The 13,450-nt window shown below is 36.8% G+C and overlaps 1 protein-coding gene across 2 annotated transcripts in view; it reads right to left on the reverse strand.

Moving 5' to 3' along the window:
• Positions 1-116: 116 nt before the first annotated feature.
• The window catches only part of TBC1D12 (TBC1 domain family member 12), a 40,161-nt gene continuing 26,827 nt past the window's right edge, over positions 117-13,450 (reverse strand). For both annotated transcript variants that reach the window (XM_064716438.1, XM_064716439.1), the window contains 11 exons: positions 12,692-12,807; positions 10,932-11,014; positions 9,236-9,353; positions 8,791-8,897; positions 8,085-8,165; positions 6,520-6,614; positions 5,779-5,850; positions 3,801-3,929; positions 3,378-3,487; positions 2,012-2,270; positions 117-1,783 (listed from right to left, as the gene is read on the reverse strand). In XM_064716438.1, the coding sequence (XP_064572508.1) occupies positions 1,715-1,783; positions 2,012-2,270; positions 3,378-3,487; positions 3,801-3,929; positions 5,779-5,850; positions 6,520-6,614; positions 8,085-8,165; positions 8,791-8,897; positions 9,236-9,353; positions 10,932-11,014; positions 12,692-12,807 (1,239 nt within the window). In that variant the 3' untranslated portion in view covers positions 117-1,714. The remainder of the gene's footprint in view (positions 1,784-2,011; positions 2,271-3,377; positions 3,488-3,800; positions 3,930-5,778; positions 5,851-6,519; positions 6,615-8,084; positions 8,166-8,790; positions 8,898-9,235; positions 9,354-10,931; positions 11,015-12,691; positions 12,808-13,450) is intronic.

Raw genomic sequence — 13,450 nt, forward strand, 5'->3', positions numbered from 1 at the left:
CCGGCCCGGCCCGGCGCGGCCACAGCGGCCCCTGGCGGCGGAGGCCGGAGGCGCCCCCGGGCCAGCGCCGCCCACAGGAGCGGCCCGGGCGGCGGCAACGGGAAAGAAGCACGGCCCGCAGCTAATGTAAGTTTTATTTACACAGGAATCGGTACTAGTGGTCTTAAAGGAAGGCTTGAGCCTTCTATTTACAATTATATACAGATTTATAGTTGAAAAGTAAGAAAACTGTACAAGATAACACAAAAATATAAGACAAATTGGATCCAATTAGTGAATACATAAGTTAAGAAAAATCGGACATTTACATTTCAAATTGTAATGTTATGAGTAGCATATATGTAGATTTTAAACCAGATAGCAACGCAAGTTACACCACACTAAATCTTTACCCCGATTATGCAGACTCTGCTTTTAAAACACCAGACAACTGGAAGCCTCCTGCACTTAAAAATACATAATGGAAATTTTTACTTGATTTCCAGAGGGACCAGTTACAAAAACCCACATGTAAGGAATTTATTTACATTAAATATTAGCAAAAAATGGATCAAGAGAGTGCAAGTGTTCCTCACCTGCAGTGCTATCCATTTTAAATTTCTGTCCCCTACAACCACAGGTTGTTGTACAGCATCTTCTAGAACAGGAAATGTTTGAAAATATTTGCCGTGACACATACAGCATGACCTTATGTCTCACAGTTAAAAGATGTTAGAGAATTATCACTTAACAGATGCTTTTTGGATTTCAGTATTGCACACTAACAAAAAGACAGTTTCAAAAACAATTCTGTGTCTGCATTATTTCCAAGTGTTAAAAGTGGCTGCTTCTTTGAGAACACAAAATCCTTTAGATAGCCTTGTCATTTTCTAGTGTTCACCATTACATACAAGTATTTTTTAGTTGGAAATGGCTCGACAATATAAAACTTCTGGTGGCAAAACCCTTTCACAGAATACCCACTCCATTTACTGCACAATCAATACACCAAAAATGCCTAAACACCACTTGCTTTGAAAGCTGTACAGTGAAAATAGCAGCCCTGTTCTTACCACTGTTTAAAATTCAGATTATTTTTGCTCTAGGTTTGGGCACAATATGTCTACAGTTCCTGAGTTAATTACATTTGCCCAGACTGAAGAATGAAGCTGCAACTTAAACAAAAAACCAAAACAAGTAAATAAGACAATACCCCTTTCCCAAATCTTAACCAACTTGCACATAAACACACCAAACCATTTTATTTGGTCCTCAATACTTGCAAATTGTTAATTTTGGAGGTAATGTTTGCACCAAAGCATTTGGTTTGGATAGCAGTTTTGGGGTCTTAAGATTTAGCATTTCCCTCATCCCCTCCAAAAAGTGCCTTTGTGGTATTTTTAAAAACAGTTATGCCTCAAAAATTTGCTTAAAGTACCAACAGAAGTTATTACAAATGTTTATTGCATTGAGCTGATTCTTTTAAAGTATTAAATATGAACTCCTCGCTTCTCAGTTTCATAGGTTTTAGTATTCTGTGTGAAATCAGATCTTCCCATGGCAAAAACTAATACTGGCAAAAGGGTGAAGATTTCATCAGTTCGTTACTCCACTGAGAGCTGTGTCTTTTTTCCATCTCGTTTTCACATTTTCTTTAGTGCTTTTCCCACATAGAAGTGACATGAAGACTTCTTTGTCATCCAGTGGTTTTCCACATTTCCAATGGACCCCAACATTAGCTTTTTGGTGCTGGGCTATGGTTCTTGTCCCCTTCTTTGTTGTCCTTCATCAGTGAGGCAAACACCTGGAAAAGTAAATCACTGAATGAATATGAAGGCTGCCAGTGTTATAATAATATCCATATTAACTGCCACAATATTAGCATGCAGATGAATTTCTAGAATGAGACACTAGGAAGGAAGTGCCCATTGCTCAGGAGTCAGACAAGCAGCTTAAATAATCACAAAGAGAGGTGCCCCATATATTCATGTGCTGACATGTCAGATTTGATATCTACCTCCAAGAAACTCACCTGTGCCCATTTTTTGTTACTGTTCTGCATCTGAATAGCTGCAATACAACTAAAAAGCTTTTCTGATGTAATATCTTCTGGAAGTTTTGTTAGAAACTGTGCTATATGAATAAAGTCCATCTGTAGGAGAATATCTTCATATAACCGAAGGATTCCTAATCCTGTCCTAAACAAAAATTCTTCTCCATCTCTACAGAAAACATCCCAGACACGACAGGCCAGATCAAGTGGTAATGACTTGCTGTAGAGTGTAAAAATCCTACAAATGAGTCAAAAACAAACAAAAAGGAAGAGTTATAACTTATTTCAGAAAAAATGAAAAGACAACTTCCTTTAAATCTCAGTTACATTACTTTAAAGTAAGCAGAAGACAAGTTATTTTATACATTTATTCCCCTATTTCAATGATCCACAAGTCTCCAGTTCTTGAAGTCAGAACTTGTACTGTGAAAGCCATCTCTTTTGATGCCACAGGAAATCCTCCATTTCAATGCCATCTCCTTTAGAAAGCTCTGGCTAGAAAGGTGACAAATCTCTTCATACTCCAACAGAGTATAATAAACACATAAGAACTTAAGCAACAAAGATCACCACTGTGTGACTTAACCTTTCCCATTTAAGCCATACAGTTTAACAGCTCTGTTCATTTGTTTCCTAAAGTAAATCTAAAGCCACAACTAATCTCAATAGAGGGCTGCATCCCACCAATGTACTAATGATAAATCAATAGCTACATTTCTGTGATACATTTTCGAGTTTTTCATGTTAAAATCACAAAAATCTAATAATAATTCTAGATGAAGCTCACCCTTATGCACAAACAGATACTCTGTTTTTGACAGCACTACCACACTTCAAGGGTGCCTGCACTACTACCTTCCATTACAGACACACACACAGAGCTTGCTACTCTGTGCTTTAGAACATTCCTTACTTGAAATTTTTCACTGCATTTTCAAGTTTATCCCTTTTAACCAGGCCTTAAATTTCATCCTCCCTCTGCTTTAAAGTCTCTATTCCTACAGCCATGCTTTCTTCAGTAGCTGACTATGCTCATTTCATCAGGTCACTTACAATCACAGTACACCATACTGCTATGGTGTAGTGGCCTCCTCTCCCCTACTTATGTCACATAACTGCAGCAACAAGAAAATGAACACACAGAACTCCTGTTTGTCTCATTTTTTAACTGAATACATCCCTTTTAATAAAGCTTGAAGCCTGCCAGAGGAACTGCAGTTACACAAAACAGTTCATCATGATTTCACAAGACCTACTGAATGCCTTTTTTATGCTTTATTCCAGTGTTGAAAGATCTATAGCAAAGTAGAAAGTGTTCCAACAGTTCTGTGTTCTATGAACTCACCAGTCTATCAAATATATGTCTGGAGTAAGACTGTATGACTTGAAATGAAGAAACAATTTAGGAAGATTTTCTTCAAAAAATACTTCAAAGGCTGCAAAGTATTTCAGCATCTGTAGGGATAGTGAAGCACATGATAAGCCATCATCAAAAGAATGGTTGTAAACCAACACAAACCCCACCAAGAACTGATGTCAACACAGCACAATGTGACTCCTTAGGATAAGTAAAATGATTAAATGATCCTAGAGGAGAAATCAAAACATGAGAATGAGTTCTATGGATTAGTACCTAGTATTCTCACTTTTATAATCACAGGTTAAAGTCCTCCATTATTCAATAGGACAAAAGGAAGTCATCAATAAAACAACTATGCTTCAAGTCAAAAGAACGGTAAGGTCCAAAACCAGAAAACTCAGTGCATACCATGCTGTGATCCACACGGAAAAAGGCCAGCTGGCATGGCTTGTTTAGAAGGTTAGCAAAGGCAATGAAAGCATCTGCCTCCTCCAGATTGAGAATGAGCACAGCAGCAATGAAGGACATCCCTTGTACCTTCAAGTGGGAAAAGCATGGGGCAAATAAAGGTGAGTAGGTTCAGTAGATCTAACATCTTTGGAAATGGAAATATTTACAGTTTGCAATTTATCAAGTACTATTGCATAACATTTCCAGATGAATAGAAACAAGGTGGATAAATTATTTTTATGCATGCAATCAATTTGATTCCAGCAGTTCAGACGCTCTGGGAGGTCTCATGATCACAAGTCCTCAGGACTTGAAATACAAGAAAGTTAAAACCACACAGAGTGAATGCAGAGCTCATGAGAAACAAAACCTGGTCTCAAGTTCATTGTTAAACTATGGGAAAAGCAGTCATGGAGAAAAACTTCACATATGGGACAGTTTAGACCCAGACAGATACATTGGAACTGAGACAAAATTCTGTTTCAGAACAGTCAATACATGCCTTTCCACTTGCCAAACCATAATTTTTCACATATATAAAATTACTTCTAGGTGGTTAGCTGCAGTGCAAGTTTACATTTTTCCACCATTACTCTCCCAAAAACACTTTAGCCTGCAATAAAAGTAAAGAGCATGATTCTTGTAGTTAAATGATGATCTGAATACCCATTATCCTAACAATAATTTTACCAATTTCAATTGCAATCATCTTTATTCCACTGTCTCTAAACATTCATGCTGCCTGTTCTCATTAAAAAAACCCATGCAGTCAGCATTTTAACCAACTAGGGAAAAGAGTATTGATATGCATCAGAAACAGACAATCAGCTTTCCATTTCTGGGGCATAAATAGGTGTGGAAATAAGATTTCATTACATTTACTGCCATATTAACATTTTAAAAATGTGATAAGAAATATCAACACTAGCTATACTTCTAACTTATCTACAAAAAATTACTTCTTTGAATTTTGAGACTCCACCCTGGGAACAAGCAGTCTCAGAACCTGCAGAGTTTGTAATCTCACTTAAAAAATATGGGAGAGTCTCCAAAAATGAGGTCACAGATGACAGAATTCAGGCCTAAAAACATTTGAACATGAAAAACCAACTAGTTATTTATGCAGAGTCCCAAGCATATCTGATTTAGAGAGGAAGACACACCCTGTGCTAAATAATGCTTTGTTGTATGGATGAGACTTAAAACTTTTCAAGTGTTTTTGAGCCCTGAAGCATTAGAGCTTGTGAAAGATGTTCCTAGATACCCCCAGGAACAAAGGAAAACAAAACCCTTTTCTTCATTACTGTTCATTATTTAAATGCTTCTGTAAGCTAACACCATTCAGAGAGATGTTAGGTTTAGTTGGTTTGTTCAGGGGTTTTTGACAGTTTTTTTAATGGGTTTTTTTTGCTTGTCTTTAAACACAGTAATGTTTGCTGAAAACAGTCTAATCTTCACTGAACTCAGAGGGAGTGATTATTCTGTGTCAGCAAGACACTAAGATGGAATTTCTGGATTTTAGGACGTGCAGTAGTGAAGCAGGGAGTATCACTATGGAAATGGCAACTGGGAAGAAAAAGTAAGACAGAACAAGTGAGGTGCTAACTGGAAGCCCACTAACACCTTGTGGGCTTCTTTCCTGTGGATACTCTGTCAGAACTATAATGTCTTATGAACACACCCATTTAAAATTTTCCATGCAATCCAGATACTCAACAATAACATTCAGTACATTTTTAGCTATTTAATTGTCTCTAAGAACTACCATCGTCGTGACTGCTATGAAATAACTGCCAAAGTCTAATTATTAAAGCATAATAAATTATTATTATGCTTGTAGCATAATGTTTAGAACACCTATTTATTAAATATACTTTAATACATGACATCTTAAGCTTATTTGTCATGTTAGAAACATTGTACAGCAAATACTTACATATCCCACATCTGGTCTGTAACATGTATATGCTCCCAAAACGCTATGAAGGAGATCATGATAAGGACCACCCTAATAAGAGGAGAGAGTAGAAGGAGAAAAGAAATAGTTATTAAAAACAAAAATACAGGAAAGGAACAAGCTGATATTTTAAGATGCAGGTGAGCCAGTGAATTGTTGCTTTCTTCATACCATCTTTTACTCCAAGCATTACCACAAATGCTTTTGAGATGTTAAAAGAAAAGTAACAATAATCCGATTAAATAATTCAGCAGAAACCAGTACATAATAGAAAATGAGGCTATCTGGTACAGATCCAAGGTTGGACTTTCCTTTTCAGAGACAATGGGTATTTTGATTCTTCGTAGTGCAAATTACTGTATAACGATATTGCATCTTATTTTATATACATGTATGCACATATTATAGCTATATAAAAATCATAAAGCCTGAAAATGCATCAAGATTTCTGTAGCAGTGAGAATACTCTCATTTCTGCCTGTAGTTTCAAAATTAATAGGAATCAATTAATAGGAATCTCATCAACAGGAATCTCATACATTTTCAAGGAGAAAAAAAATCTCATGGTCCATCACTAAGTGTCTCTATTTTATTCTCATTTAAGAACATTTAAGAAGTCCAAACAACTTCTAAAAACTCTTCCATATTTGGCCAGTTATGTTTCTTGTTTAACTATTCAGAATTTTAAAGCTGTCATAATGAAAGTTAAAGGCATCTCACCTTCTGGAAAATATACAGGGATGGAAATGTGCGCGATATATCCAACTTAATTAGCTCCAGACTGGCCTCACGATCAGCAACAGATGCACCTGCATCTGCAAGCAAAACCAACATTTATTAAAGCTGATCAATTCTACAAACTTCAGAACAAAACTCCTGTAGGCACATAAAGACAAGGAAGGCAGCATTCATCCAAAAGCTTCCAGAAGAAATTCTGCCAGCCCTTGAATTATCTCTGTTCAATCCTCTCCACAGGGGCATGACAAAAACACTAGTGAAAATGTGGGAAAAAATACAGGTAAAAGACTTGGGGAAAGAGCTCTTTCAGAAGGCTTAAATCAGACAAGATTTCCAACTGGAAAGCAAAGATGACAATCTGATGAACAGCTAAACAGAACCTGCTCTGCTGAAGCTTGGGAAGCAGCATTTCATTCCAGTCTTCCTAAAACTATCATAATAGTTGGTCTTCCAGACTTTGCTACCAAAGATTAGTAATAAGCACTGTCAGCTTGCTTGCTTTTCAGAGATGAAAATTCTATCACTCTTCAGTTTCTCTTATTACACCATTTCCCAGGACATCTGGCACAATTAAAACAGCTCCTTCTCCCTTCATTCCCATCCAGAACTATTACCTCTCAAAAAACCAGATTACCTAAGCTTTTCCCCAAAGACAGCCCATACCCCCCACAACAAAAGAACAAGCAAAGCCCCACTCCACAGACCAAGGGCGATGGCAAACATGTTTTCCAAGGATAAGCATGTTTACAGTCATATACACCCCCCAAATTTTTTATAAATTGTTTGTCTCAAGACAACCTTCAGATGAGTCACAGGGCTATCCTATGGCAAGCACAAACAACTAAAGTAATGGAAAAGACACTAATCACAGGGCAGCATTTTAAAAATTATCAGTCAACAGCACAAAGAGTTAACCTTTATAACAAGGAGACATCCAACATTAAAAACATCACTGATACTATTTTTAACAGAAAGAACATGCACAGGAGACAGCAGTATGCCAGTGAATAAACTGCATTTGACAAAAGAGTGCTAATATCCCCACTTAATAGATCTGGAAGGAAGGGCCATCTGGGCAGGCAAGGAAATACAAGTGGGATCTGAAATGTGTCATGTTTTGTATTTTTCACCTCTCAGTTTCAGAACTAAAAAATAGAGGATATTCTTTTTTTTTTTTTTCTCAAAATCATGGATGTGATACTGAGGAGAACCCATCTAAGACGAGCTAAGCAAGAGCATGTATTGCAATTGAGTTTCCTGTTTCTTATTTTTGTATTTCATCTAATATTTTCATGAGAGCCTGAGTCTTGATACTTCAAAGGAAACATTTATTTGAAAGTAGCACATGCAATATTTTAATCTGTCTTTTATTGATACAGTAAGTGGTACCAAGCCCCTCGCTCACTGACTTGTTATAAGACAGCAAACATTTAAGTAAGGAATGACTTTGAGAACTTTTAACAAGTACTCTTGATGCTGAAATTGCAGAAGAACTTGTGAGACTTCTTGATTTTGCAAAAGTTGATAGGAGGTTGTTGAGCACTCACCTTCTATGTCGTTCTCAGTACTTGTCTCACTGAAGCTTTTCCATCGTTCCTTAGCTCTTGACAAGAAGATTTCATAAAGTTCTGCAAGAAAGCAAAACAAAACCAATAACCAAAAGGGAAGTAGTAAGAAAAGCACCCATCCAAGACAAAAGCATGCTAAGTATTCTTGGCTCTGGTTATTTGGTTTCATCACTGGGGGCAGGAAACGAGTCTATGAGATGGTTACCACGATACACAGTTTTATAGTGTGCACTGTATTGTACTTTCTGCTGGGAACATGCAAATTATGACAGGGAAATCATGCCTTACATAATTCAGATTTGTATTTTTGAATAAAATGCTTACAATTCATCAGTCATTAGTCATAAAATAAAGCAATTCCCCTTTTCACCCCCTTAAGAAAGCAAAGCTACAAATTCTCAGTTTTAAACAAAACAACTGTTTTCTGGGGGGAAGCACTACCTTAATTCTTAAAATACTAAATGTTTTTCTAAGCAGGTTTTGAACCTTGTTTCCATAATTTATGAGGCTACAGTGTCTAACTGTAAAACATAATTGTTCCCAGCCTTATAAAATACATTTATTCAGAAAGAAATATACCCTGATTTATAGACCTAGATTTTTTTTTTTTAAAAAAAAGCTCACATTTTTCTTTGAAAATAATCAACTTAATTTAGCATTAACATGTGATCTGTTAGGAACATACCAGGAGTGATGTTTAATTCATTTCCCACAGCTAGACTCCAAACCTTCCCACGTACACTTGGGGGCAATCCCTGCCACCACAGCTCTCGAACTCTTCGGGTAGCACGCCTAATATATAGGAGCAGGGAGAAGAAAAAAACAAAAGGCACATATTGCACATTTTTGTTTTGTAAAATCACTAGGCAATTTACAAGCAAAATAACATATTGTTTACCAAATCAATATTCAAAGATCTCTGCTGATGCTAAAGCCCCAATAAAAACCCCCAAACATTCAGCTCCCAGAAAGCACATGTCATGTTGCTCTGTAATGACCTCACACTATATCATGGCAACAAAAACTGACTTCTTGACAACACAGAAAAGGAAAATAAGGTATGTGGTCCTCAGTTTCCAGAGGAGAAACAAGCCATGCTTGCCTCATTTATACAGCAGAACTTTACTTACATGCCTTCCCAGTTAGGTAGTATTTCATTGACCCAAATCACCATAGCACTAGCGATATTCTCTTCTTGCTTGAAACGCTCTCTCATTATTTTTTTCCTTTTATGTGCTTCTTTAATTTCTGTCAGGCATAACATGTTAATAACTCTGTATTAGTGTATACAAATTAGTAGGTAAATAATTCAGCTACTACCCAAGTATTTAGATGTCTAAAAGATCAAGGGTAAATTACTGTTGCATGTACTATTTCTGTTGATTGTAGGTGTATTTCTCTGGACATTTTTAAATTTAAGCTAAGTTGTTCAAATACAGTGATTTAGAAAAGCAAAAATCAGGCTAGAAAACTAAGATAATTCTCTTCTGCAGTACACAGGATAACTAATAAGCAAGCACATCATCAGCGCTCTTTTCCACTCATGATTTTCATACAATATTTCATCTGAGCCTTATTCATTTATTAGACTAACCAGCAATATTTATGGATAATTTTATTATTTAAAAGTGCAATTCTACATCCATTTTAAAACTATTCAAATTTTACTGAAGCTTCCACCTAAAAGGATTCTTATTTTCTTTTCTGGAAACAGGACCTAAAGACCTAAGACAAAGTCACAATGCTGAACAAGAGAACAATGTCCTGCCTTCTGATAAAAAAAAGATCATTTGCAGATTCCTCTTATCAAAAAGGCTAAAAGAAGGACAGACCAATGCTCTCCTGACATCACTTAGAACCACTGTGAAATTGCAAGACATTTTCTATTTAAGCATGCACTGATGACATCAAGAGAGTAAACATGCCCTCCCTGGTAAACAGAGATGGCTGACCAGCTTCATCGAGGTTTTACTGAAGCTTTGAGTGTGTAGCAACAGTTAATAAACCAGGGCACACACATGAAAACACCACACATGGCTGAACCTCCAAAGATGCCGTTATTAAAGAACACAGACCACAGATCACAATTTACAAGAAACACACCACAAGAGCAGAGTGAAATGCATTGTCAAATGCTGTGGATTTCTTATTGCATCTTTCAAAGTAAGCTGCCATGGATCCATAGATGATCAGTCAGTTCAGAAGTTTGTATCTCTGACAATAGCCCAAGTAAAACATGCAGCACAGATTCTTAAAATAGCTTATTCCCTGAATACTAGGCACAAGACTACAAAAGTCCTTTCAACAACTATTCATAGATTGACACAGCACCAGATGCTACAGATCTGTTTTTTAATTAATCATGCCTAGTGGGAATAAGAAGGTTCACACAGGTACAACTAATTGAAAAATAACCCCAAAGTTTTCATCTCTCTTCACATTGAAATTGATCTGAAATTCTTAGGAAACCAGATCTTAAAGCAGTCAGCTTTATTATACTGTGGCTCGTAGTGGCAACTGCAGCAACACAGCTTGCAAAAAGAGTCCAAGTATCCAGAAAGTTAAGTATCTTAAAAACATTAAGTCTTTCCTTAAAAAGTAAATGAAAGGTTAAGTTGCATTCTGAACTTAGCTACGTTCATTGTAGTACAATAACAATTTGATAACTGAGTTCTGTTTTAAACTGCGTGCCCCTATGCACCAGAGAATAACCCAGACATTACACAAGAGGTTCTTTAATGTACCCACTTGCCTACAAGCCAGGATTTGCTTTATTTTTGCAGCAGAGCGGAGAGGAATTACAGTGATTGCTGGCAGTGGACATACCTCGTTTTTTTGCTTCTGCCACCATCTCGTCATACTCCTGTCGATGACGTAAAGCCTCCTCCACTGATTTGGCAGGAAGATTTCTGAAAACAAGTTGTTCCTGAATTCAATACACACAAATGACATTCTGGACCATTTCAGAACAGGATTAAATTCGGTTTCTCTCAAAGGTGAGCTTTGGGGCTGCCGTACTGTCAGTGTTCCAGTAACAGCTGTAGAGAACTACTAGATGTTTGCTGCTCCTGTTTTTTAGTTCTCCTAGAGCTTCCCCCAAAGTAAGGTTACTGAATTTGTTGAACACCTGGAATGATGCTCAAGTGAGTGACAAAAGGAAAATGCTGATATACAATATAGTTATTTATTCCAATGCATTTCTGGCCATGTGTATTTTAATCATATGTTCATATGAAATCTATAATGAAGTATTTTCAACAAAAGGTAAAGGTTTTTATTCATTGTAGTTAACCTCTTAAAATTCTCACAAAAGAAGGTAAGTTTGCCAAAGGAAGAAAGGGTAAATCACCCCTGATGTCAGAGCTGAAGCTAAGGAAGCTTGGTGCAGTCTAAAAGTTCACCAGATAAAAATGTGTTTGTTTTTTGGCTGCATAATGATCCCCTAATTGCTAAACACACTTCCTCTTGACCAAGAAGACTCACTTCAAAGAAAATTAGAACACAGGGTTTGGTCTCAGGCCCTTAACTAATATCTAGTCTACTTTGGTCCAAAATAAATAGAAAACAGTTTTGTCGTTTTAATATTTAAAAAGTTTTCTGTCTCCTCTCTCATATAAGCAGACAAAATAACTTATTAATGTTTTCAATGAAAGTGACAGCAGAATGTATTTTCAAAGGTTAGACTGTGGCAACACACTGCATGCTTGGGATGGCACTCCAATTTGAAAGAAGTGTCATTTGTAAAAGCATATTTATCTTGGCTTGTGAATTCTAATACTGTAAAAGTAAAGAAAAACATCAGCAATCAAGTTGTTGCATATCTTACCCTCTACCATACAGTAAAAGAAATAATGCACTTATGAAAACAAATACTCATAGTAATCTGTAATTCCATTCAGAATATTTCTGTCTTAGGAAGGAATGAGTTTATACAGTCCCAGAGAGAATATCCAAAGAAACACTAATATGCTTTATTTTCCATTTCCTAATTGGAAGAGATTAGAGCAAACATTTAACAGTGCTATCACAAGCTTTTCCATGGTGCAATTTGAAAACATTGCTCTATTTGTTTTCTTTATGTTCTTAGTCAGCAGCTCCTTTCTCTTTTCTTCAAACTGCTGAAGACTGTGGATCTGAAAATACTGACCATTTTTTATTACTATTCTTATTTGCACTTTATGTGGATTTTGTTACATCTTCGACTGCTGTTTCTCTGCCTTCAGCTGCACTTTTAGGTATTACCTACCTAAGATGTTTTAAGTTTCCAAAATAGGGTAAGGGAGGATAAGGGAGAAGGAAGTGCACACTGAAAAAGCAGGGAAGAAACAAATTAAGAAAATTCCTGAAGATTTGGGGATGCCCAGAGCATGGTCACAGACAGCTGTGAGACACAGTAGATTACAGACTGGTGGCTCCATTACAGTGAGAAAAAATTCCTCAAATACACTGTGATTCACTTAAAGGCTCTTCTGAGAAGTTTGTTAGGCTATTATGTGGGACAGCATAATCCAACCATTCTTTCACAAAAGACTTGAGAATTTTAGCTAAAATTCAGTCCTTCAGTTGCACAGCAGACTCATACTTACGCTGGTCGATCCTCCAGAATCAAAGCAGTAGTTGAAAGTGGTTCAAACTCAATGTTTTTACGTCTGGCTGATGGGGGTGGAGGTTTATACATTCTTCCTGTCCGTGCTTCATATTCCTAAACAGCGTTATTGATAAAAATTACATTTCAACTTTCAGCCTCACTCCAAATTAGTAACCGTATTACTAAATGCATAAATAATTTCACATTAAATACTTTAACATTACTTAGTAAGACAGCAAACACTACAAGTTGAAATTGCTGATAGCAACAGTGCAGCTTTCCAGGACTGCCGAGTAAAGATGAATGAGAAAGCAGTTTCTTGTATCAACTTAATCTTTGATCTGTTCTCGTTCAGTGTTTCAACTGAGCATCCCAGGATCAGGTGGTAAAGAAATCTGCATAATCTACCCAGCCTAGCTAGTGCACAAGTGTATTTAAGTAACATGTGAAGCTGACAATTAAAAAACCCACCACTAATTAATCAAGAACATGTGTCTCTTTCCATTTCTTCCTCCCGATTCCAGCCCCCCTTAAGATCCAGGACACCTCACATTCCCGAGGCCTGGAACAACCCCATCACACCCACATAAACCCAAACCACCTACACTACACTCAGTGACAATATACCAGTATTTATCATTACAAGCCTGTTCCATATAATTTCCTTCTGCTGAGGTTAAAACATGCAATCTACTTAGAAAGAAATATTTAACTGCCTCCAATACACACAAGATTCTGAGGAAGAAAGAATTCTAAT

Source organism: Zonotrichia leucophrys, chromosome 6 (genome assembly GCF_028769735.1).
Source record: "Zonotrichia leucophrys gambelii isolate GWCS_2022_RI chromosome 6, RI_Zleu_2.0, whole genome shotgun sequence".
NCBI classification, from domain to species: Eukaryota; Metazoa; Chordata; class Aves; order Passeriformes; family Passerellidae; genus Zonotrichia; species Zonotrichia leucophrys.